Source organism: Elgaria multicarinata, chromosome 4 (assembly GCF_023053635.1).
Source record: "Elgaria multicarinata webbii isolate HBS135686 ecotype San Diego chromosome 4, rElgMul1.1.pri, whole genome shotgun sequence".
Lineage (NCBI taxonomy): Eukaryota > Metazoa > Chordata > Lepidosauria > Squamata > Anguidae > Elgaria > Elgaria multicarinata.
In genome coordinates this window covers 3,464,121-3,491,010 of record NC_086174.1, presented here as the reverse complement: position 1 = coordinate 3,491,010, position 26,890 = coordinate 3,464,121, and the positions used below count along the sequence as shown (strand labels likewise).

General features: G+C 47.2%; 1 protein-coding gene across 2 annotated transcripts; it reads left to right on the top strand.

The window, feature by feature from the left end:
- Window positions 1-26,656, top strand: LOC134397275 (uncharacterized). 2 transcript variants are annotated; one of them, XM_063123775.1, is made up of 3 exons: window positions 1-344; window positions 20,136-20,638; window positions 26,322-26,656. In XM_063123775.1, exons 1-3 carry the CDS (start codon window positions 342-344, stop codon window positions 26,479-26,481), a joined length of 666 nt encoding a protein of 221 aa, XP_062979845.1. In that variant the 5' UTR covers window positions 1-341; the 3' UTR covers window positions 26,482-26,656. The 2 variants fall into 2 exon arrangements, with proteins under 2 accessions (XP_062979845.1, XP_062979844.1); XM_063123774.1 differs by lacking the exon at window positions 1-344 and adding an exon at window positions 11,419-11,466.
- Window positions 26,657-26,890: the final 234 nt, after the last annotated feature.

The following is a 26,890-nucleotide window of genomic DNA, read 5'->3' as shown; positions in this document are numbered from 1 at the left end:
TTGAAAACACACACCACGGCCACAGCTCTGTGACGGGAGGGAGCAGCCAGTTTTCCCAGGTCTTTGTTGCGCACGCTTGAGGCTTCGACATCCATCCCTCTATCCAGAACGTGGGTAGCTGGAGCCATCAGGACAGAGATCAACTCGGATCGATTCGGGGATTGATTCGGATTGATTCGGAGATTGGCGTGAAGGGAATTCCAGAGAGAATTTAGTTTAGGAGCCGGTTTCAGAGCAGAAGATCCGCAGAGTTTGGTCCAACTTGCCTTTGACAAAGCCGACGTTGCTGTGTTGGAGTTGTGACTGGACGTTGCATTGGGCTTTGGAGAGATCTCTTAGCCATGGTGAGTCAGAGGTGATTGATTCATATTTCAGCCCCTAGGTGTTTTTATGAATAGGGAGAGATTGTCTGCTGTTTCTTAGTTGCATTGGGTGGCATATAAGACAGGGGTTTTCACCCATTGTTTTGGAAAACCTTGAGATTCCTGAGCACACAGCATCGAGTATTCCCCAGAACCATCTGCAATAGGTGGGTATGGGAATATTGTAGCAGATGCTCAGTGATTCCCTGGCAGACAGGTTAAGGTGTCCAGCATTTCCAGACAGTAGAGAGTTTGCAAACAATTGGGATAAATTTAATGAACAGCAACATCATAATTCCAGATTAGTTCATCCAAATAACCGTCACCTTCTGGTTGTTGCAGGATTGGCTCAATGCATTTGGTTGTTCCAAACGGCTGCCTGCAGAGGCTTTTTATTCGAAGCTTGATTCAGGGTGCAGGATCTAACCCTGGCCAAAGCGTTCCTATGGCCGTTATTTATTTCTGCAGGAGGTTATCCTACCTAGGAAGGTCGTGGGCTGTCCCAAACTAGAGGCCTTCAAGAGGCAGCTGGACAACCATCTGTCAGGGATGCTTTAAGGTAGATTCCTGCAATGAGAAGGGGTTGGACTCGATGGCCTTCTAGGCGCCTTCCAACTCTACGATTCTATGGCTTTTTAGTCATAAGATCCTCAAGGTGGCTTACAATAGATGGACATGACACACAGAGACACTTGGGCCGTAGCTAGACCTAAGGTTTATCCCTGGATCATCCAGGGGTCAAACCTGTTCATCTAGGTGACACACAGGGGATCCAGTGCTCAGGCAGAGGCGAACCCTGGATGATCTCAGGATAAACCTTAGGTCTAGCTGTGGCCTTGCTCTCATCCCCTGGCCAGCTGATTGGGCTAGAGCACGGTCCCCATCGGTTCTGTAGTCTCAGGGAAAATGGTACAAGCTGCTCTTTCCCTGGCCAGTGGATGGGAGCAGGCATATCTCCCCACAGCACCTGCTGTCGTCATGTTTTTCCTGGGAGGCAGGGGGTGCGGCCTTCTACAATACTACAAATGAGAAGGATCTTGGAATTGTTGTAGATCACAAGCCGAATGTGAGCCAACGGTGCGATATGGCTGCAAGAAAGGCAAATGCTGTTTTGCGCTGCATTAATAGAAGTATAGCTTCCAAATCACGTGAGGTACTGGTTCCTCTCTATACGGCCCTGGTTAGGCCTCATCTAGAGTATTGCGTCCAGTTCTGGGCTCCACAATTCAAGAAGGACACAGACAAGCTGGAGCGTGTTCAGAGGAGGGCAACCAGGATGATCAGGGGTCTGGAAACAAAGCCCTATGAGGAGAGACTGAAAGAACTGGGCATGTTTAGCCTGGAGAAGAGAAGATTGAGGGGAGACATGAGAGCCCTCTTCAAATACTTGAAAGGTTGTCACACAGAGGAGGGCCAGGATCTCTTCTCGATCCTCCCAGAGTGCAGGACACGGAATAATGGGCTCAAGTTAAAGGAAGCCAGATTCTGGCTGGACATCAGGAAAAACTTCCTGACTGTTAGAGCAGTACGACAATGGAATCAGTTACCTAGGGAGGTTGTGGGCTCTCCCACCCTAGAGGCCTTCAAGAGGCAGCTGGACAACCATCTGTCAGGGATGCTTTAGGGTGGATTCCTGCACTGAGCAGGGGGTTGGACTCGATGGCCTTGTAGGCCCCTTCCAACTCTGCGATTCTATGATTCTATGAGAGTGAGGGCTTGCGCATGGCAATGCCAGCAGCGGAAGTCCATGACCTGGCCTGACTTGAACAAGTCAAGTTGGGCCAGCTTGTGGACAAGCAAGCCAGAGTCCAGGGACATGACCCCTCCCCTGACGGATTCTTCTGACATCGGCCCTGTTCAGAAGACTCCTTAAACCAGTGGTTCCCAATTAGCTAAATACTATGGACCCCTTGTTTTTCAAATGCCAAGCCATGGACCCCCTACTTTTGAAAATTTTGTTATCTCTATGGTAGTTACCTGTGTGAAGCAATTTTTTTTTTTAGAAAATAAGGGGTAGCCCCTAATAAGCAAAGGATTTTAGGTATACTAAAGAACAGACCATAAAATTTGTGATATTACCACGCAAAAATGGCAACGATTTAGTTATGAATATAAAGATGAATTTAATTTTACTAACATCGAGTTTACAATTGAACAAATTATGACTTGTCTAGCAGCTACAAAACCTAAATGTGATGGGAGAAATTGTGCCTCTTTTGGTCCCGAACAAACCCTTCCACATCCGGTTCAATATTTCCTACTTTTAATCTCAAATTTGTATCAACATCGAGCCGATTTCTATGCTTTTTCTTCATATATCAAAATGTCCAAAATGTTTGTTCACAAAAATATGCGGAACAAAAGGGAACTTGATGTTTCAAAGCTTTTTCACCTAACTTCTTATAATCAGGAAAAACCTTCACCCAGAATTGGTCCAGTCTATATTCTTTGAAAAACGATTTCAAAGAACCATCACAAGTCACGTCAACAAGTGCGTCTTGCTCTTCCGCAGACGGAGTTGTTAGTTGTACATCACCACGTTCAAAAGGGTTCCTTCTCCATGAGTTTTCAGGATTAGCTGCAGGGGAGTAATCTCTGAAGCTAGTCGCTAAATCACGCAGGTGCTTTCGCGTATGACGTCACTGTTGAAGCAAACAGAGTGTAGGAGACGGCGTTTTTTCTTTTATTAATATGCAGACCTAATGGTGAATGGTGCCATGGACCCCCGGGTGGGTTATGCGGACCCCTATTTGGGAACCACTGCCTTAAACCATGGCTTTAACTACGGTGAATAAGGCAAAAGGTCTTATTCACTGTGGTTAAAGACGTGGTTTAAAGTGTCTTCTGAACAGGGCCACCCCTAGCTTAAAGTTATAGCAGCTCTGGTTCCCTTGAAGCAGCAGGAATTTCCCCCTGGGCTACTTTCCTGAGCAGGTGAGGGCCTTTCTCCCTCTCAGGTGAGAACAGGTACCAGGCAATCTGTCCAGGACTTTATAGGGCTTGTCTCGCTTAGCTGAAGGCAGAGAGGCGACACACCCACCCCTCTCTTCACGAAGGGTGGGGGGGAAGGCTGAGGCTTAACTTTTTGGCAAGAAAGAACGTTTCTCAAAGCAGAGAACAGTCTTATCAGAAAGGAAGTACGTAGTACAGAACGGCCCCTGAGCATTATCTGCGGGGTGTTCGTAGCAAGGAACGCTGGACTTCACTGTATTTGTGTACAGCTATGTAAACCAACTCTGGCTTCATCACAGTTGCCAACTGCTCTAGTAAATAAATATACATATGCTACTAGGCGCTGTATTTGGCTCTGTGAGAAGTTCTCACTTAACTCCTCGCCGTGGAAATCCACTACACAGGGCAGCAAGATGCTTTTCAAGGTGCAGTTAAAAAGACACCTGCCATCTGCAGGTTTTAGCAATACTATTAAAAAGTACTGTTTGGGAGGGCAGTCAGGGTGACCTCTGGGGATACCTTCCAACTCAGGAGTCCTTGATTCTGGCCTCAGCACATCCATGGGTTGTTACATCCTTTGTTGTTGTTTATTCGTTCAGTCGCTTCCGACTCTTCGTGACTTCATGGACCAGCCCACGCCAGAGCTTTCTGTCGGCCGTCGCCACCCATAGCTCCCCCAAGGTCAAGTCCGTCACCTCCAGAATATCATCCCTCCATCTTGCCCTTCGTCGGCCCCTCTTCCTTTTGCCTTCCACTTTCCCTAGCATCAGCCTCTTCTCCAGGGTATCCCGTCTTCTCGTTATGTGGCCAAAGTACTTCAGTTTTGCCTTTAATACCATTCCTTCAAGTGAGCAATCTGGCTTTATTTCCTGGAGTATGGACTGGTTTGATCTTCTTGCAGTCCGAGGCACTCTCAGCATTTTCCTCCAACACCACAGTTCAAACGCATCCATCTTCCTTCGCTCAGCCTTCCTTATGGTCCAGCTCTCGCAGCCATAGGTTACTACGGGGAATACCATTGCTTTAACTATGCGGACCTTTGTTGCCAGTGTGGTGTCTCTGCTCTTAACTATTTTATCAAGATTTGTCATTGCTCTCCTCCCAAGAAGTAAACGTCTTCTGATTTCCTGGCTGCAGTCAGCGTCTGCAGTAGTCTTTGCGCCCAGAAATACAAAGTCTGTCGCTGCCTCCACGTTTTCTCCCTCTATTTGCCATTTATCAATCAAGCTGGTTGCCGTAATCTTGGCAAATATCTAATTGGGAGGCTGTTTCTCCCTTCCTGCTCCCCAGGGGATACTGAGAGATCTACTTTGCTCTCTGCAAGAACCTGAAGGGGCCAGCAGGCCTCTAAGAAATGCCTTCCCCAACCTGGAGCCCTATGGATGTACCAGACTACAAACCCCATCAACCCCAAGCATATGTTCCTCCATTAATTTCTCTAATCCCTTTCTAAAGTCACAGAAGCCATTGAACAAATATAAATCCTGCTAGTGGTAGCAAAGGTGCAGCTTCCAACCAATATTTTTGTGATGTGCAGTTTCAGATTTGGACTGAGGAGGCTTTCAGCTGCAGCAATTATTATTTTATTTATTTACTTATTTATTATTATTATTATTATTATTATTATTATTATTATATTTATTTATATCCTGCCTTTTGTCCAATGCTGGGCCTCAAGGCGGCACTAGAAAATTTAAAACATATACATTTAAAACCTATAAATAGAAATATTTTGTTGTTGTTTATTCGTTCAGTCGTTTCCGACTCTTCGTGACTTCATGGACCAGCCCACACCAGAGCTTTTTGTCGGCTGTCGCCACCCCCAGCTTCCCCAAGGTCAAGTCTGTCGCCTCCAGAATATCATCCATCCCTCTTGCCCTTGGTCGGCCCCTCTTCCTTTTGCCTTCCACTTTCCCTAGCATCAGCCTCTTCTCCAGGGTATCCTGTCTTCTCATTATGTGGCCAAAGTACTTCAGTTTTGCCTTTAATACCATTCCCTCAAGTGAGCAGTCTGGCTTTATTTCCTGGAGTATGGACTGGTTTGATCTTCTTGCAGTCCACGGCATTCTCAGCATTTTCCTCCAACACCACAGTTCAAAAGCATCTCTCTTCCTTCGCTCAGCCTTCCTTATGGTCCAGCTCTCGCAGCCATAGGTTACTACGGGGAATACCATTGCTTTAACTATGCGGACCTTTGTTGTCAGTGTGGTGTCTCTGCTCTTAACTATTTTATCAAGATTTGTCATTGCTCTCCTCCCAAGAAGTAAACGTCTTCTGATTTCCTGGCTGCAGTCAGCATCTGCAGTAATCTTTGTGCCCAGAAATACAAAGTCTGTCACTGCCTCCACGTTTTCTCCCTCTATTTGCCAGTTATACAAAGTTAAAAATATATTAAATATATTCCAATATTAAAACATTTAAATCTTTAAAATGACAGTTTAAAAGTCCATTAGCACAGACAGAGGCCTCGATTATTCACCAAAGGCCTGCCGGAACAAGGGAGTATTAGCCTGCTTCCGAAAGCCCATCAAGGAGGGAGCCAGTCTAGCTTCCCCGGGAAGAGAGTTCCAGAGCACCAGAGCAGCCACCGAGAAGGCCCTTTCGAGCATTCCCGCAGTGACAATGGAATGGCTAGAAATCCCTTCAGAATCATTAATGTGCACATTAAAAAATTTAATTTGAAGGTTATGCACTGAATTCACGCCCCCACCCCCACACCGCCACTACCCACCCACCCCCACACCACCACCACCACACACACATTCCAGTTAATCAACATTTGAGAAGTTGAATGGCTGGCTGCGGCCAGGACCCGCCTTCGTGCCACACTGGTTGGCCAAGCAGGGCTGTCCATCATCCCATTGGTTGAGGGGCTACCATGCCTGCTTAGCACAGAGGAAATTAATTGCTGTGAATGCTCAAGCTTTGAACTTTTTTCAAACTTCCACAATTTAGAAAGGAGAACAGGGCTCCAGTATCTTTAACAGTTGTACAGAAAAGGGATTTTCTAGCATAGCTAGACTGACCAGGTAGCAAAGAGGGCAGGGCTCCTGCAGCTTTAACTGTTGTGACGAAGAGGGGATTTCACCAGGTGCTGCATGCATAATAATGACTCCTGCTGAAATCCCCTTTTCTATGCAACTGTTAAAGATACCAGAGCCCTGTCCTCCTTTCCATAGGGTCACCCTACTTCCTCTGCTGCCATTACTTTAAAAAACACACACAGGCAATTCCATTCTCATGGCTGCCTTAAGCTGCATCTACTTTAGCCCCAAGGCTAGGGTGACCCTATGAAAAGGAGGACTGGGCTCCTGTATCTTTAACAGTTGCGATGAAGAAGGCGTTTCAGCAGGTGTCCTTTGTATGCATGCAGCACCATGTGAAATTCCCTCTTCATCATAACAGTTAAAGCTGCAGGGCCCCTTCCCTCTTTTTTATCTGGTCACTAGGGCAGGGCTCCTGTAGCTTTAACTATTGTGCTGAAGAGGGGATTTCACCAGGTGCTGCAGGCCTACAAATGACACCTGCTGAAAATCCCTTTTCTACACAACTGTTAAAGATACAGGAGCCCAATACTTAAACATACTTAAATACTTAAGTATACTTAAATAAAATATATTAAAAAAGAAAAAAGATACAGGAGCCCTGTCCTTGTTTCTATAGGGTCACCCTACCCAAGGCGTGTGTGTGTGTTTTCCAGCTGTTCTCTGGCCATGCTGGCAGGGAATGACGGGAGATCCCATGCAACACATCTGGAGAGCCCTGAGTTAGTAGGGAAGGCTGAGGAAGAAAAGAGAATTCCAGTGGGAAAGGGAAGATCATGGAAACACGATACCATGTGGGTAATGGCTGGCCTGTGCGAAAATGAAATGCTGGCCAGGCATTTTTGTGCCCATTACAGCTAAAAAAATCACCCATTTCGGAGCCAGGAATTAAAATGTGATACTTTTTCCTTTTAGCATTGTCTGCCGTCATGTCTTTTTAAAGCATTTCTAAGCTTGTTCTGAAACGGGTTTATTGTCCAGAACATACCAAACACCTGAACTATGAAACAGAAGATGAAATCTCTGCAACACATTGTAAAACAGGGAGGTGAGGGCTGGATGGCGAGGGAAAGAGCAGCAGGAAAACTACTCCAGGCCCTCCTCATTTGTCACCTAGCCAGGAAGCCAACTGATCTGTTTGCCTCACCCCAGCTGGTGATGATAAGAACTGTCACTTTAAGAACTGGTGCTTGAACTTGCCTTTTTCCTTCTCCCTCCCCATCTGTTTTTCCTTGTATGTCATGACTTTTATATTATAAGCCTGAAGGCAGGGACTGTCTTACTAATAATATTTCTAAGCTTCTCTGGGAGCCTTTTCTGCTAAAGATGAAATGCTGTAAGTAAATAAATCCTACAAGATGCGGAGTTGGTGGCCATTAACTTAGATGGTGTTAAAAGTGGATTAGACAGGCCTTTGGTTTGACCTAGCAGGGCTCATCTTACGATCACACAGAAGAGCCTTCTGTATGAAGTTAGTGAAACGGTGGCTTAACCCTGCAACAACTCAGAGGCTTAGGCCAAATCTACAGCAAGCAGAATATAACAGTTTGAAAACGGTTTGAAAACAGTAAATGGAAGGTGTCATGAGCCCCAACAGTTGTCAGGACAGTTATTATAAACTGCTATAAAGCAGTAGTGTAGTTCCTGCCTGGCCTGGACCTCACCAACAGCAGGAGGTAGACTTGTGACTGGGCTGTATGAATTCATAGAATCATAGAATAGTAGAGTTGGAAGGGGCCTATAAGGCCATCGAGTCCAACCCCCTGCTCAATGCAGGAATCCACCCAAAATCAACCCTAAATTCAAAACGCAGGCCAGGGCTCGCAGGACTGAATGCTCCTCAATATGAAATACTCTCTTCACATTGCATGGTAGCATGTCATGGAAAAGGCTAGAAGGGAACTCTTCTCTCTGACAAACTAGTTTTCTACATGCAGGGAATTGTACAATATTTGGAGACTTTTTGTTTAGAAAAAAGGCAAGTCGGGGAGACATAATAGAAGTGTACAAAATGATGCATGGTGTGGAGCGTAGGGGGGAATTATTGATAACCTTTTACTTGAGAGTTACTGAACACAGGCTGCCTGGAAGTAGAGATTCCTGCAATAGCTTTTATCACTTCCCATCAGGATTGCTCCCCAAAATCATAGATGAAACCTCTAGAGATAAGCACCAGAATGTAAGAGCAGTATAACAGTGGAACCAGTTACCTAGGGAGGTGGTGGGCTCTCTCACACTAGAGGCCTTCAAGACAAGAGGCAGCTGGACAGCCATCTGTCAGAGATGCTTTAATGCGGATTCCTGCATTGAGCAGGGGGTGGACTGGATAGCCTTAGAGTCCCCTTCCAACTCTACTGTTCTATGATTCTTGGGAGCTGCCGGGGCCATAACTAAGCGCAATTCCCAGCTCCTTATATCGAGCTCCAGCTGACTGCAATCCAAAAGGGATGTTTTGAATCAAGCGTCTAGTATTTGGACGTCATGTGGCAGAAAACAAGTTCTCAGATGTGGCCGGAAAGCAGAGCTCTGCCTTTGCACAGATGACAGAAGAAGGAACAAGAATTACAAACAAGAAGGAATGAAAATGAGGCGGGGAAGTCGGACGGGGAGTTTTGCACAGCTAAGAGATCGGAAATTCGCTAAGGAAAACAGGCGAGTTGAATCGACCAGGGACGGAGGCCTCTCTCTGCGGAAGCCTGAGCCGTCTCCTCGGGAGCTGGGGGGTCAGCTCTAAGTGATCAGGGTGGAGGCAAAGCCACAAGGGCAGTGGAACGACCAAATGAAATGTGAGTAATAAATAATAAACACAACACACAGGAGGAGGCCTGTCTTCTTGCTAAGAGAATCGCGTTCATCTCATAATCGGCGGAGCGATGGCAACTTCGTCTCGGATTCTATGTAGGATGGCTGCTTATGCATTGCCAGAAAAGAAGGTACCGCGTGCGTAATGTTTGAATATGCTCACTTGCGTGGACAGATGTTAAGGCTACCCATCGGAAGGTCTGGTGCAGTTCCTTCTCTCTCTTTTTTTCCTTACCAAGTTTTCTGCTGGTAAGAAAAAAGACCGGCGGCGCGGTGGGAAAACACGTAAGGGTTATGAGAAGAAGACAATGTCTGGAACCCACATAAAAATTCTGTGAGCAAGGCGCTATAAAAGCCTCGTCCGGAGGCACCCCTAGACCCCGGAGTTCTCGGTCAGAAGGACAGCCATCTAGCACAGCCCTCTGAGATGGGCCCAGTGAAGTTCTAGGGACCTCCTCACTCTTATGAGCACATGGCATCGCATCTTGGAGCCAAGCAGCCCCTCCGTGCACCTGGTGTTCCCTTGAAAAGGCTCTTATCCTGGGCTCTCCGACCAAAGCGTGCGCACAAGACACTGCAACATCCATCCCGGGCCACAGATGGCTGATGTGCAAAAAAACCCTGCTGCATGCATATTGCCTGATGCTTGGAGAAAGCGTGACAGCATTATCCATGCACAACGTCTACACAGGTACATACTTTTGGCATTCCCCAGACAGGCTTTGCTACATAGAATCATAGAATAGCAGAGTTGGAAGGGGCCTACAAGGCCATGGAGTCCAACCCCCTGCTCAAGGCAGGAATCCACCCTAAAGCATCCCTGACAGGTGGTTGTCCAGCTGCTTCTTGAAGGCCTCTAGTGTGAGAATGCCCACAACCTCCATAGGCAACTGATTCCATTGTCGTACTGCTCTAACAGTCAGGAAGTTTTTCCTGATGTCCAGCTGGAATCTGGCTTCCTTTAACTTGAGCCCGTTATTCCGTGTCCTGCACTCTGGGAGGATCGAGAACAGATCCTGGCCCTCCTCTGTGTGACAACCTTTGAAGTATTTGAAGAGTGCTCTCATGTCTCCCCTCAATCTTCTCTTCTCCAGGCTAAACAGGCCCAGTTCTTTCAGTCTCTCTTCATAGGGCTTTGTTTCCAGACCCCTGATCATCCTGGTTGCCCTCCTCTGAACACGCTCCAGCTTGTCTGCGTCCTTCTTGAATTGTGGAGCCCAGAACTGGACGCAATACTCTAGATGAGGCCTAACCAGGGCCAAATAGAGAGGAACCAGTACCTCCCGCGATTTGGAAGCTATACTTCTATTAATGCAGCCCAAAATAGCATTTGCCTTTCTTGCAGCCATATCGCACTGTTGGCTCATATTCAGCTTGCGATCTACAACAATTCCAAGATCCTTCTCGTTTGTAGTATTGCTGAGCCAAGTATCCCCCATCTTGTAACTGTGCATTTGGTTTCTATTTCCTAAATGTAGAACTTGGCATTTATCCCTATTAAATTTCATTCTGTTGTTTTCAGCCCAGTACTCCAGCCTATCAAGATCACTTTGAAGTTTGTTTCTGTCTTCCAGGGTATTTCTCCCCTATTTTGTGTCATCTGCAAATTGGATAAGCGTTCCCTGCACCTCCTCATCCAAATCATTCATAAAAATGTTGAAGAGCACTGGGCCCAGGACTGATCCCTGCGGCACCCCACTCGTTGCCTCTCCCAAGTTTGAGAAGGTTCCATTGATAAGTACTCTTTGAGTCCGATTCTGTAGCCAGCTGTGAATCCACCTAATAGTTGTTCCATCTAGCCCACTTTTAGCTAGTTTGTTTAAATCGGCTCTCAGAAGCCAGGCTTCCAGAATGGGCGGGGGACACAGGACATATCTCCCTGCCAGATTCGAAGCCAAGCAACTTTCTTCTAAGAACTTACGGCATGGACACCTCCCAATCCCCCAGGTACAGCAGTAGGATGAACCTGGGGAATGAATGTTTTATCAGCCAGTGTTAATTGCAGGTAGAAACTGGTGAACTCCCTTGCCTCCGGGTTAAGAGCTTGGATAATTGGCTCTGGAATAATGCTGACACTAAGCTGTGCATAACACAAAGATGGAGCCAAACCGGTCCAGCCTCAGGTCTGCCAAGATGCACTTCTTGGGACAAATGAACAATTAAGATCACGCAGACTGGCAGCCGCTTCTGATGAAAATGGACGGCTTCTTAGAGGCCGCTCGGAGTCTGACAGTTCCATCTAGCTATTGATCGATTGATTTATCCCTATGCAAGCATTCAGCGGCAACAGGTTATCGGGAGAGGACGTGAGTGAACATGCAGGCCCTGACCCCATGTGCCTGTCGGTGTATAGTATGGGGTAGGTTGTTTGATGAAGTTGAATTATTTTTATATTTATTTATTTATTTATTTATTTATTTATTTATTTATATCTATACCATTCAATAGCCGAAGCTCTCTGGGTGATTTACAACAATTCATAAAATAATAAAATCCAACATAAAAATACAGCATAAATGTACGTATACAAAATTCAAAACAATTTAGACAGATTAAAAACAATTTCAGTAAAACAGTCAAACAACAAAAGCAAGCAAACAACTGAAAAAGCAGCAGCAGGTAAAGTAGAATCATAGAATAGCAGAGTTGGAAGGGGCCTACAAGGCCATCGAGTCCAACCCCCTGCTCAATGCAGGAACCCACCCTAAAGCATCCCTGACAGAGGGTTGTCCAGCTGCCTCTTGAAGGCCTCTAGTGTGGGAGAGCCCACAACCTCCCTAGGTAGCTGCTTCCATTGTCGCACTGCTCTAACAGTCAGGAAGTTTTTCCTGATGTCCAGCCAGAATCTGGCTTCCTTTAACTTGAGCCCGTTATTCCGTGTCCTGCACTCTGGGAGGATTGAGAAGAGATCCTGGCCCTCCTCTGTGGGACAACCTTTTAAGTATTTGAAGAGTGCTATCATGTCTCCCCTCAATCTTCTCTTCTCCAGGCTAAACATGCCCAGCTCTTTCAGTCTCTCTTCATAGGGCTTTGTTTCTAGACCTCTGATCATCCTGGTTGCCCTCCTCTGAACACGCTCCAGCTTGTCTGCGTCCTTCTTGAATTGTGGAGCCCAGAACTGGACGCAATACTCTAGATGAGGCCTAACCAGGGCCAAATAGAGAGGAACCAGTACCTCATGTGATTTGGAAGCTATACTTCTATTAATGCAGCCCAAAATAGCATTGGCCTTTCTTGCAGCCATATCGCACTGTTGGCGCATATTCAGTTTGTGATCTACAACAATTCCAAGATCTTTCTCATATGTAGTATTGCTGAGCCAAGTGTCCCCCATCTTGTAACTGTGCATTTGGTTTCTATTCCCTAAATGTAGAACTTGGCATTTATCCCTATTAAATTTCATTCTGTTGTTTTCAGCCCAGCACTCCAGCCTATCAAGATCACTTTGAAGTTTGTTTCTGTCTTCCAGGGTATTAGCTATCCCACCCAATTTGGTGTCATCTGCAAATTTGATCAGCGTTCCCTGCACCTCCTCGTCCAAATCATTAATAAAAATGTTGAAGAGCACTGGGCCCAGGACTGAGCCCTGCGGCACCCCACTCGTTGCCTCTCCCCAGTTTGAGAAGGTTCCATTGATAAGTACTCTTTGAGTCCGATTCTGTAGCCAACTGTGGATCCACCTAATAGTTGTTCCATCTAGCCCACTTTTAGCTAGTTTGTTAATCAGAATGTCATGTGGTACTTTGTCAAAAGCTTTGCTGAAGTCAAGATATATTATGTCCACAGCATTCCCACAATCCACAAGGGAGGTTATCCTATCAAAAAATGAGATCAAATTAGTCTGACAGGATTTGTTCCTGACAAATCCATGTTGGCTTCTAGTAATCACTGCATTGATTTCAAGGTGTTTACAGATTTACTTCTTTATAATCTGCTCCAGAATTTTCCCAGGGATGGATGTCAGACTGACTGGTCTGTAGTTCCCAGGTTCCTCCTTTTTGCCCTTTTTGAAGATAGGGACAACGTTAGCCCTCCTCCAGTCATCCGGCATCTCACCCGTCTTCCATGATTTTGCAAAGATAATAGACAAAGGTTCTGAGAGTTCTTCCGCTAGCTCCTTCATTACTCTTGGATGCAGTTATTATTATTATTATTATTATTATTATTTATTTATTTATTTATTTATATAGCACCATCAATGTACATGGTGCTGTACAGAGTAAAACAGTAAATAGCAAGACCCTGCCGCATAGGCTTACAGTCTCATCGGGCCCTGGAGATTTGAACTCATTCAAGGAAATTAGGTGTTCTTTGACCATTTGTTTATCAATCTCAAACTGCAATCCTGCCCCCTCAACTTCTGCTTCACTTTTTCCAGGGGGGTCATAGACCCGCTTTTGGGAGAAGACCGAGGCAAAGTAGGAATTGAGCACTTCAGCCTTTTCTTTGTCGTCTGTTATCAATTTGCCATCCTCATTAAGCAGTTGAACCACAATTTCTTTCCTCTGTCTTTTACTACTCACGTATCTGAAGAAAGCCTTTTTATTGCTTTTAGCATCCCTCGCTAATCTCAGCTCATTCACAGCTTTAGCCTTCCTGACGCCATTTCGGCACTTCTGCGCCACCTGTCTGTACTCTTCTTTTGTAGCCTGGCCTTCCTTCCACTTCCTATATGTATCCCTTTTTGTTTTCAGTTCATCAATAAGCTTTTTGTGGAGCCACATTGGTTTCCTCTGTTGTCTTCTATCTTTTCTCCTTGTTGGAATTGTTTGTAACTGTGCCTTTAAAATTTCATTTTTTAGATACTCCCACCCATCCTGCACTCCTTTTCTTTTTAGGCTCCCTTGCCACGGGACCTTACTTATTATAGTTCTGAGTTTATTAAAAACAGCTTTCCTAAAATCCAGAGTACGTGTATGGCTACGCTCGACTTTTGTCTCCTTCATAATCAAGAATTCAAGTATGACGTGGTCACTTTCCCCCAGAGTTCCCGTAACTGCCACTTTATCCACTAAGTCATCCCTGTTGGTCAATAATCAACCCAAAGTAATCAACCCAAAGGGATATTTTTTAAAAAAACAACAACACTGGCCTTTTGCTTCCAGCAAGTTCCATCATCCCCATCCTGCATAGCTGCTGGGGTAATGGGACTTGTAGTTCAATACATCTGGTGGACACCCATAGAATCATAGAATCGCAGAGTTGGAAGGGGCCTACAAGGCCATCGAGTCCAACCCCCTGCTCAATGCAGGAATCCACCCTAAAGCATCCCTGACAGAGGGTTGTCCATCTGGGAAAGGCTGGTTTAAACCATAAAGCCATTGTGTTTAGGATTAGGGGATTATTAGGAAAGGTCTGTTTCTGCTCTCTCTCCCTGGCTGGCTTTTGGAGAACCCTCTGCTTTGGCAGGGCACTGCTTATGACTGAGGCCTGGTTGTCCCAGTACAGAATCCTCCTCCAACAAGGCAGCTTTTGGTGGCCAAATTAAGTTCTGCTCTAATTAATCCATGAAACCAGATGGAACCGGAGACAAGGCCCTCGTCTATATGACAGTGGAATTGCTTCTCATTAATTTTTAACCCGATTTTTAGCTGATTCGAATTAGTCAACGAGCGTCACACTGCAGTGATTTATATTTTTTTTTTAGTGTACTTGCTGCTGTGCACATCCGCACATCCGCAACGAAGAAGGGGTGAGCAAAACAATAAATTGTATATGCAGAGATCCGCATATTTATATCGGTGAAAGGAGAGGCCAGTTGTCATGTTTCTCAGAGAGCTCCTGCTTTCGATGGGAGGCAAATTATGAAGCCTGCTAGGTAATCCACAAAGCTTTTATTAAGCAGCAAACATCTCTGTAAAACTGAAGACAGTCTAATCTCTTGGAAACTTCCCCCTAGGCAAAACTATGCAAACTAAGCGAGACAATTGTCCGAACAAGGAGAACAGGAAGCCCCTTCCCAAACGCCCGTAACTTCAGAGAGCTTGGTGCGGAGGCAGGTTCTGGCGCAATCCTAGTCGGACTGACTTTCTCACACCTTCCTTCCACTTTGTGCGTTTGAGCTTCCGGTGGACCCTAGCTTGTCGGGGCGCTCTCCTGCGGAAGAAAGCTCACTTCCCAGTGAGTGTGTAGGATTTGGCCTTGAGGAGATAAGCTCTGGAGAGGGCTGACTCCCAGCAGGGGAATCGCCTGTGAGAGCTTCCTCCCCCACTGGTACAGGCTGGCTGGTGTCTGGCCACCTCCTCTAGGTCCGAATCTGATTCTGATTGATTACCTGAAACACCTTCTCCCAAAACAGGGGCAGTAGGGATAGACATGACACCAGTGTGGTATTGCCCTGCAGGGTCATGCCCCGGGTTGCAGCCCAGCACTCGAATTACCCCCCAAGGGTCTCTCCCCACCCCCATCCCCTCCTCCCACTAGCTGCAGGTCAGCAGCGTTTGTTTTCAAACTTCAAGCAGCCCGGCTTAGAATCTTTTATTTATATTTATTTATTACATTTTTATACCGCCCAATAGCTGAAGCTCTCTGGGCGGTTCATGAAAATCTCCCGTCCTGCCACTTATTTCCATGCTACGAAAAGATTTGAAGATAGCACTCTTCAAAGACTTAAAAGGTTGTCACACAGAGGAGGGCCAGGATCTCTTCTCGATCCTCCCAGAGTGCAGGACATGGAATAACGGGCTCAAGTTATAGGAAGCCAGATTCCGGCAGGACATCAGGAAAAACTTCCTGACTGTTAGAGCAGTACAACAGAGGAACCAGTTACCTAGGGAGGTTGTGGCCTCTTCCATACTGGAGGCCTTCAAGAGGCAGCTGGACAACCCTCTGTCAGGGATGCTTTAGGGTGGATTGCTGCATTGAGCAGGGGGTTGGACTCGATGGCCTTGTAGGCCCCTTCCTACTCTGCTATTCTATGATTCTATGAAAATGCTGCCCTGCTAAATTCCTGAGTATCAGGCTAATGTTAAAAGGAATAGGAAAACAGCCAAGTCAAAGGAGTTGGTGATCCTAACTATGCCTTTATCTGGGCGGTTTTGTGTGCGCATACGTGTGCGTGCATGTGGCTGAAAGGCAAAAGGACGAGAGTGGCAGCGCGGCAGGAGATTCCGAGCTGGGCAGCCACCTCCTCCGAGGACTGCTTGCAGTTTTGACAACAAACAAAAGGAAAAAGATTCCAAAGCATTTCAGACAACATGCAGGTCCTTCTTCAAGGAAATTTAGAATAACGCACCCGAACGAGGCAGCAGACGAAGAACCGAGCAGGGGACGGCTCGCTCGCTGCCCATTCGCCATCTTTGTTGTTTAAATTGAAAGTGGAAACGGCGGGAAGGAACGAGGCAGCCGATAGGTGGGAAGGTGGGGAATTGGCCAATCACATCAAAGCTACGCCCACCTGTCAAAATGTGATTTAATTCCCCCAAGCATGGATAAGCGTAACGTGGTGCAAAGTCGGACATTAACCTAAAAGCCGCGGCAAACCGGAAATGCAAATATGCACATTATTGTGGGTAAAACTAAAGTAGTCCAATCAACAGCTGTGTCGTGTGACCTCAAACACAAATCTGTGCATTTATTTCGGTGTCAAGCGGCCGTGTAGATGTGCCCCAAGATTTGGTAGAGTCAAACAATAGTAGCATTTGTACGGTGGGGGGGGGGGGCAGAATGCCACCCTTTGGCTCCTTCTGCCGTCAGCGAGAGCAAACCTCTCACATGCAGCAGAACAAGGTGGTAGAGTCATAGAATGATAGAATCATAGAATAGCAGAGTTGGAAGGGGCCTACAAGGCCATCGAGTCCAACCCCCTGCTCAATGCAGGAATCCACCCTAAAGCATCCCTGACAGGTGGTTGTCCAGCTGCCACTTGAAGGCCTCTAGTGTGGGAGAGCCCACAACCTCCCTAGGTAGCTGATTCTGTGGTAAGAGCCCCCCCTAAATGGGCTCAGGGAGTCCGTGTCTAGCTGCGATTCCAATGATAGATAGACACGAGGTAAGGTCAGGGAGCGTCAGCTTTATTTCACGCAAGCGGAGAGGCTGTCTGTTTCAAATACAGAAGCAGTCCTGAGTGTTCAACTACTCTGAGATTTTATACAGTCCGCAAAACAAGTTACATATTAGGTTATACAGTGGCATACTGGGGTGAATTTCCACCGAAATCCCATAAATCTACATTGGAGTCACTGCCCTTAGCAGAAACCCATTGTGTATTTGTCTGTTGACTGAGCTGGGTCTTTCCAGATAACGCGCTTACCTCTTGACCTCAGCTGTGTATATAGTCTCTTCACTTAGGCTGCATGTTTGACAAGGCAAAGGTTACCTTACTACTTGTGTTCTGATAGAGAACAGTTGTTATTTATATCAATTTCATTGTTGTACTGCTCTAACAGCCAGATAGTTTTTCCTGATGTCCAGCTGGAATCTGGCTTCCTGTTACTTGAGCCCGTTATTCCGTGTCCTGCACTCTGGGATGATGGAGGAGAGATCCTGGCCCTCCTCTGTGTGACAACCTTTCAAGTATTCATAGAATCATAGAATAGCAGAGTTGGAAGGGACCTACAAGGCCATCGAGTCCAACCCCCTGCTCAATGCAGGAATCCACCCTAAAGCATCCCTGACAGATGGTTGTCCAGCTGCCTCTTGAAGGCCTCTACTGTGGGAGAGCCCACAACCTCCATAGAATCATAGAATAGCAGAGTTGGAAGAGGCCTACATGGCCTGTGAGTCCTGCTGCACTGTCAGAATGGGCTGCACTACTTTAACCAGCAGGTGTGGGTGTGGGTGTGGGCGTGACAATTTTTGAATGAGCACACACACACACACCCAAAAAAATCCTCCCAAGAAATAGGAGATTAGCACAACAAGAAGTGGGCAGGACATTGCAAAATAAGGCTCTCTCGCCCACAGTCTGAAGCAAGAGGTCCACCCTACCATCTCCGGATTCTACCGCTTCTTGGAACTGCATGCAGAGACGTGTGTGTGTGTGTGTGTGTGTGTGTGTGTGTGTGTGTGTGTGTGCATGTGTCGGATCAGCATTTTTTGCTGGGCTTGCTGCCTGTGTCATTTGTCACGGAGTGGGAATAAATTGCTTGCCTTACACACAGGCCACGCTGCTAAGGTTTTCAGGTTACGCACCAGCAAAGCAGCCTAGCTGTGCGAATCCCATGGGAGATTTTGGAAGACAACCACTACAAAACACAGAGCGAAATGTAGCAGGCGCTAATATCGGTGGGACCGTGGCTACAGGGTTGGGTGGATGTTTAGCCAAGGAGTGGCCACGGCTGAGGTGGAGAAGTAGATACTTCGCTTATTATATTCTTGCTCAGCCTTCTCCAGATGTGTTGGACTACATCTCCCATCATGCTGGCTGGGGGATGGTGAATGTTGTAAACCGAGGCATGTGGAGGGCCCCAAATCTTGGGCGTTGCCAGGCACTAAAAATACTTGGATCTCAGGCCCAAAGGACACAGACCTAGACAAAAAACTGCATGTGCTTAACGCACGAATGTACAAATAATTACTCAGGTTCATTTGAGTTTCACAAGAGACGAAGCCAACCAGTTCATTTCTCATCCAATCAAATGAGTTCTTCGGTTAATGTGCACCCTGATCCAGATCATCTCAACTCAATGGGGAACATTTTTTCTCTCTCTAATCTTAAGGGCAAGATTTGTGTCTGTGCAGGGTGATGCAGCATGGGGGAAGGGGAGAGTGAACCCTGCAAGCCCCCTTGAAAATTGTCCCCACTGCGTGGCAAAAACTCTTCCATTGATACCAGTGGACACTAAGGGCTCAGTGGAATCTACCTGGAGCACTGGGAAATAGTTTCGGGGCCGTGGCCCCCTGTGCCCAATACCCCTGTAATATGTTCCAGCTCTAACAGTGAACTCCAGTGATCCTGGACTGGAAAATATGCAGCCCAGGTCTGGAGTTGGGTAGAGCTGCTCCCAGGCCTTGAAGACTCCTGACTGTTAGAGCAGTATGACAGTAGAACCCATGATTCCTGCATTGAGCAGGGGGTTGGACTCGATGGCCTTGTAGGCCCCTTCCAACTCTGCTATTCTATGATTCTATGACGTAGGGTAGTGGTGGGCTCTCCCACCCTAGAGGCCTTCAAGAGGCAGCTGGACAGCCATCTGTCAGGGATGCTTTCAGGTGGATTCCTGCACTGAGCAGGGGGTTGTTGTTGTTGTTGTTGTTGTTGTTGTTGTTGTTGTTATTATTATTATTATTATTATTATTATTATTTATTACACTTATATACCGCCCCCATAGCCAGAGCTCTCTGGGCAGTTTACAGAAATTCTAAAATTGAGATTAAAAACAAGTATACAAAATTTTAAAACACAGAACATACCCACATAAAGCATTAAAAACCGTTAAAAATAAACATGTGGGTGATTAAGATGCACCACTATATGCCTGGGCAAAGAGAAAAGTCTTAACCTGGCGCTGGAAAGATAGCAGCGTTGGCACCAGGTGAGCCTCGTCAGGGAGATCGTTCCACAGTCTGGGGGCCACCACTGAAAAGGCCCTGTCCCTCATTGCCACACTCCGAGCCTCTCTGGGAGTAGGCACCCGGAGGAGGACCTTAGATGTTGAACGTAGTGACCGGGTATATTCACGTCGGGAGAGGCGTTCCGTCAGGTATTGTGGTCCCAAGCCGTGTAAGGCAGCCTTCCTCAACCTGGGGCGCTCCAGATGTGTTGGACTACAACTCCCAGAATGCCCCAGCCAGGCTGGGGCATTCTGGGAGATGCAGTCCAACACATCTGGAGTGCCCCAGGTTGAGGAAGGCTGGTGTAAGGCTTTATAGGTCAAAACCAGCACCTTGAATTGGGCTCGGAAACATACAGGCAGCCAATGCAAGCGGACTCCGTGGCGTTAGAGGCCCCTTCCAACTCTGCTAGTCTATGATCCTATGACTCACAGAGCATCCAGCGTTCTGAAATATTAACTTGCTGTTGCTTCTTTCTAGCTTGCACAATGGCGAAGCTGTGTTTGGAGTCTGCTACTTGGGCTGGGTGTCTTCATGCCTCTTTGTTCGACTCAGAGCAGGGGAAAGGAAACGGGGCGCGAGGGCGTCACTTTGGGGCTGGAGACGGAGCAAGTGGGGCCGACTGCGAGTGAAGCGGAAGCTCAGCCGCCCAGCCCCAACTCCTGCGGCGTCACGTTCCACATCCCCTGGCCTGGCCGCTCGTGTGCGGCTGCGACGACCCCAGCCTCCCCGCTGGCCTCCCAGGAGGACCTGGACCACCTCAAGATCTCGTTGGAGGACACGGGCGGAGTCCTTCGAACCCTTCAGGAGGCCACGGCTCTGGAGGCCGGCAAATCCAGGTACCAGGACATCGTTTCGGAAGTGCTTCCGGACGTCCGAGAGGCCAACGTGGAGCTTCACGAGATCCTGGGGAAGGTCTTGCAGGAACTGGAGAGCCACATCCAAGCGGAAGACCACGCGCATGGGGAGGACGAGAAAAAGAAGTAGGTGGTTCCTCACGACAACGTTGTTCGTAGAACGTAGTGGTAAAGCGCAACACTAGGCGCATTTAAATGGTAAAAAACAAGCCTCTTGGAAAGAGCACATTCCTCCATATGAGCCTGCCTGGGTTTTAAGAGCATAGAATCATAGAATAGCAGAGTTGGAAGGAGCCTACAAGGCCATCAAGTCCAACCCCCTGCTCAAGGCAGGAATCCACCCTAAATCTTCTGGGGAGGCCCTACTCTTGGTCCCAACGCGGTCTGGTTGGAACGTGAGACAGGGCCTTCTCAGTGGCCGCTCCCAGGCTGTGGAACTCCCTGCCGAGGGAGGCTAGGTTGGTTCCCTTTTTGTTGTCCTTCCCTTGGCAGGCAAAGACTTTTTTATTATTATTCAGCAGGCCTTTGGCATATGAGCTGGCCTGCTGTTGAAGGTTGATTTTGTTTTTGTTTACAGCGTGTGTGCTGTCTGTTTTTGTTCTGAACTTCTGGTTTTAATTCATTTGTTTTTGAGTAATATTTAAATTAAGATTTTGTTTTTAATTCATATTTTATTATCATTAGTGGCCCTGAGCACTATTTTTGGCAGAAAGCGGAGTTATAAGTTTAATAAATAAATAATAATAATAAAAAATGAATACGGGTGTAATGTTATGCATGTTTAGGCAGAAAAACACCCTCCTATGACTATGGCTGTGCACTGCCTCGGGCTGAATCCCCGAATCCAAGCCAAGGAGGTACCGGGTCGGCCTGAGGTGCCCTTGGGCCAACACAGATCATCGCCGAAGCCTCGGGGCACTTTGGACCGATTCAGAGTGGTACTGGGCCACTCCCCCTGCCTGCCCAGGAAAGAAGACGCAAGGATGGTTATGAGTCCAAGTGAGTCCATTCGACTCACTGGACTCACCTCCCTCGCCCTCCCTGCCCTCCTTGGCAGAGCCCGTACAGCCATTCCTCTTTACAGCCACCGTAGTTTTTGGCCCTAGATATAGTAAAAACCAAGAGCAAACATGACCTTAACTTTAAATCACAGCTTGGCTCCCTGGGAAGGGGATGTGATTTACAGGTAAGTCGTGGTGCTGGCTCTGGGTTGGGAGGGAGGGGGGAAGGGTTGAGGGGGCTGCCAGTGGGGAATAGGGAGTCGGGAGTCCCATGGACTTCTGATTGGCCTTGTGCCTGGCTTTCCATTTGGCACCCAGGAACCTGCAATGCCAAGTTGAGTCAGGACCCCCGAATCTTGTTTCGGCACCGAGGTGAGGTGGGTACACCCACCCACCCCGCCCCTGAAGTGCCCTGAGTTGAAAAGGGGCTATTTCGGAGTCTCCGAAACAGTATCCAAGGCAAGTCAGGGTGGGTGGGGCTGTGCAACTCCCAGCAATCACAGAATAGCAGAGTTGGAAGGGGCCTACAAGGCCATCGAGTCCAACCCCCAACTCAATGCAGGAATCCACCTTAAAGTATCCCTGACAGATGGGGAATTCCCCATGCTTGCTGGGGAATTCTGGGATTCGTAGGACATTTTTCTGTCCAAACATACATAGCATTGCACCACAGGATTCTCAAAGCCAGCGGCCACAAATTCCATCAGTTGTGTATTTTTCATTTATTTATTTATTTATTTATTGCATTTTTATACCGCCCAACAGCCGAAGCTCTCTGGGCGGTTCACAAAAACTAAAACCATTAAAAGTATAAAACAAACACTATAAAAATATGATGTAACATACACATTAAAAACTGATTAAAAACATACCGTACGTGATTAAAACATCTTTAAAACATCCTTAAAACATCCTAACAACATTGTAAAATTTCACTGGATAGGCCTGCCGGAATAGGTCTTTATTGCTTTTTTGTAAAGATGAACTTTCCTTCCTTCCTTCCTTCCTTCCTTCCTTCCTTCCTTCCTTCCTTCCTTCCTTCCTTCCTGAATCTATTCCCCATCCATTTCATTCTAGTGTTGTTAAGGAGCGTGTGACACGGGGGAGCTTTTAAGGGCACAGGGTGAAGGAGGACAGGAGGCAAACGGGTGAGCTTGTGGGCCCAAGATCAAACAATTGTCTGTTCTGCAACCCACACGCACAGAGACAGTGGCTGAGTTACAGGAACACCAGCCAAATTCCTGCTCAGATGTGAAATTGAACCTGAGCAATGCGATTTCCCCAGGAGAAACCCCAGAGTATCAGCAAAAATTAAATAAATGTGTGTGGGTTTTTTTTTTTTTAAAAATCCCACTCTGCTGATCCCACTTGGCCATGATCCCGCAGCCTGAATGTACAAACTTCTCTTCTTGCAACACGTAAGCCTCAGCCGTTGCCGCTCGCCTGTGAGAACAGCTCCAGTCAGAACAGTCGCTTCCTAGGAAGCAGAAGGACTCATTTGGAGCCAGCACACTGGATGATAGACTCTGGGGACAATCCTTTTTATTATATTATTATTATTGCATTTCTATCCCACCTTGTTCCTTTCGCAAGGAACCCAAGGCGGCACATAGAGTCCTCCTGCCCTCCATGTTATCCTCACAACAGCCCTGTGAGGTAGGCTAGGCTCAAAGTCAGTAATTGTGGAGCAGTATTTCAGTGAAGCATTGATAAGCAAGCCAGAGTAAGCATTGATAAGCAAGCCAGCTTTGCTAGCCAGATGGATAGCAAAGCTGTTTCAGAAGGTCGTCGAAGGGGTAGAATATTCATTGGTGTGGGGAGGCTAAAAAAGCAACCTTCAGCATGACCTCCAAACTTGATTCTATAAAAGAAAATGGTTTGTGCGTTGGCTTTCTTGCAAGAAACGGCACAGCGGAGAAAAGACAGTCCTTTTATTATGACTGACATCCTATTTTGTTGGGAAACATTCCCTGTATGAGGCTCTTAAGTGATGCTGACTCCAGGCTTTGAGGGGAATTCTTGGCGACAAGAGAGAGGGCCTTCTCTGTGGTGGCCCCCAAACTGTGGAATAATCTCCCTGACGAGGTCCGCCTGGCACCGACATTGTCATCTTTTTGGCGCCAAGTCAAGACTTTTCTCTTCTCCCAGGCATTCAGCAATATGTAATGACCCTGGGTCTGTTTTTTGGCTCATTGTTTTTAAAGTTGTTATAGTGGTTTTAAATGTATGCGTATTTTGCTTGTTTTTGTGGTTTTTAATCTTTGTATATTGTTTTTAAGTGTTTTTATCTTATGTGAACCGCCCAGAGAGCTTTGGCTATGGGGCGGTATACAAATGCAAATAATAATAATAATAATAATAATAATAATAATAATAATAGGTCCAAAGTCACCCAGTGAACTTCATGGCTGAGTGGGGACTAGAACCTGGGTTTCTCCAGACTTCCAGTCCAACACTCTGACCACTACAGCACAACATCTCTCTTTGGGGTGTCCTCCTGTGCATGTCCCATTGAAATGAATGGCAGCTGTGGAAGAACACTGCCATACTCTTGTACTGCTCCCATTTCTTCCGTTGGGATTTGTGCAAGAGAACCTCCCGGAGGATTGTACCCTTTAACACAGTCCCAAATGTGGTTGGTCTCGCTGATGCTAACCAGAGACTCAGCATGGATCAGGATAGCCTCCAACTACAGTAGAGGGTCGGCAGCTCAGTGCTTAGGGCCCCCGCTATGCATGCAGAGGGTCCCAGGTTTTTATCTCCAGCATCTCCAGGTAGGGGGGCTAGGGGGAAATCCTGCCCGAAACCCTGGGGAGCTGCTGAACATCAGTGTAGATCACAAGCTGACTATGAGCCAACAGTGCGATACGGCTGCAAGAAAGGCCAATGCTATTTTGGGCTGCATTAATAGAAGTATAGCTTCCAAATCACGTGAGGTCCTGGTTCCTCTGTATTTGGCCCCGGTTAGGCCTCATCTAGAGTATTGCGTCCAGTTCTGGGCTCCACAATTCAAGAAGGACGCAGACAAGCTGGAGCGTGTTCAGAGGAGGGCAACCATGATCAGGGGTCTGGGAAAAAAGCCCTATGAAGAGAGACTGAAAGAACTGGGCATGTTTAGCCTGGAGAAGAGAAGATTGAGGGGAGACATGAGAGCCCTCTTCAAATACTTAAAAGGTTGTCACCCAGAGGAGGGCCAGGATCTCTTCTTGATCCTCCCAGAGTGCAGGACACGGAATAACGGGCTCAAGTTAAAGGAAGCCAGATTCCAGCTGGACATCAGGAAAAACTTCCTGACTGTTAGAGCAGTACGACAATGGAACCAGTTACCTAGGGAGGTTGTGGGCTCTCCCACACTAGAGGCCTTCAAGAGGCAGCTGGACAACCATCTGTCAGGGATGCTTTAGGGTGGATTCCTGCATTGAGCAGGGGGTTGGACTCGATGGCCTTGTAGGCCCCTTCCAACTCTGCTATTCTATGATTCTATGTGGGGCTAGATGGACCGATGGTCTGTCTCAGTATAAAGCAGCTTCCTATGTTTCCAAATACCTCCATTGCTGCTGCCACAACCTGCCTTTTAAGAGCGTAAGAAGAGCCCTGATGATGGATCAGGCCAAGGGTCCATGTAGTCTAGCCCATACTCCTTGATGGCTGCCTCTGCTCCCACCACTCAGAGAGAGAGAGAGAGAGAGAGAGAGAGAGAGAGATCTGATTCACACAACACAAGGGTAATTAATAAGCCACGGTAGCTTATTATTAACCTCTGCTGCGAGTACCAGCCACGTGCCCTAATGACCCTCACCAGATGCAGTTTGTCGTGACATCTGTACCCAGCAAGGGTGGCTGGCTGGGGTAGTTCACAAGCCACCCACAACCCACGCTGAGTGGTTTGCCAGGTTCGCACGTAAGAATATGCTACGGCATGCCCCTGCCGCTGCGTGCATTTCAAAAATGCCGGCCGGTGCACAGCTACAAGCTACAGGGGAAATTAAACCATGGTGGCTTGTTGTTTTATGTGAACCGGACCATTTTAATGTAGTGTTGGTCATGTTGTGTGCACGGATGAGAAGAGCAAGAGGAAGGGGAGAGAGGGAAGGGAGCCAAGTGACATTGAGAATAGCTTCCTTGCTTAGTACATTTTTAGTCGGTAGGGTGTGTGTGTGTGTGTGTGAGTGTGTGTGTGTGTGTGAGTGTGAGTCTGTCTGTCTGTCTGTCTTTAGCTTCATTTACCCTGTTTAGAAACCTGCAGGTAAATGGTTAGATGTTTTTACGCTGTTTTGGTAACAGCAAGGAACCCAATGAGCTTCATCCCACGTACCTGTTTCCCTCGACTTATCCCCTACAGCGCTAAGCTGTCGGCGTTGTTATTGTTGCTACCGGGCGGCTAGATCCTTTGCATACCAGGAAATGGTTTTAAGGGGGGAAATGTAAAAAAAAAATCATAAAAAATCAACGGATGACCCAATCCAATTCAGATTTGCTATGCTTAAAGCTCTCCTTAATATCTATCACTGTGCCAATTTTGATGTCTTTATCTTTAAAGCCTACGCAGATGTAAGCATTTGTTTAATTTTTCTTCAAATCCTGCTCCTGCACCCCAGGGGCCGCTCGGATGAGACGCTCGAAAACTAGTAGCAAAATACGGCGAGTCTTTTGCCTTTATAGCACAATGAAAGCAGGATGCATGGGAGTACTTCACAAGCAGATTATAAGCTGGAAAACTTCGGAGTCTTTGCACGCAATTCGCAGTGATTGCACAGTATAACGCCGGTGTGATAAAGCTCAACATTTCTCCTTCCCATTCCACTTAGGTTAAAGGAACACTTACGGATGATGGACCACATGCTACAAGTCACCGGCCACCTTGCCGAGCAGTTGGACCAAGCGTCCCAAAACCTCCTGCTGACCCTGACTGACCCCTCGGAGAAACCCTCGGCCCTCCTGTCCGCAGCCGCTCTGCAGCCGCCTTAGCTGCGAGGCTGCCCCACTACGAAGGCATTAAACAGATCTCCCCATTGTGAACTCGGGTGCCGTGATCTTTAGCGTTTCCATGCATGCGCCCGGCCTGCTACATCGCCTTAACACTGTAGGCGATCTTTCGTGCCAAGGAGCCTCGTGGATTGCAAAGCGGTGTCTTGAAGAATGACACACTTGCATGTAGAGTGGCAGCGGGTGGGTGGGTGGGGGAGAAAGAGACACTTCCGAACATAACTTGGACTCGTCTTAAATTGGTCCCTGGTGGCGCTTGCCCAAGGGGAGGGGAGGGGACACGTGAAGCTACTTTGTAGGGCATCAGGGCTTCGGCCCAGCCAACCCAGCACTGTTCAGTCTAAATGCCAGGGACTCTCCAGTTTTGCAGGGAGGGGCGGCTTCCCTAACG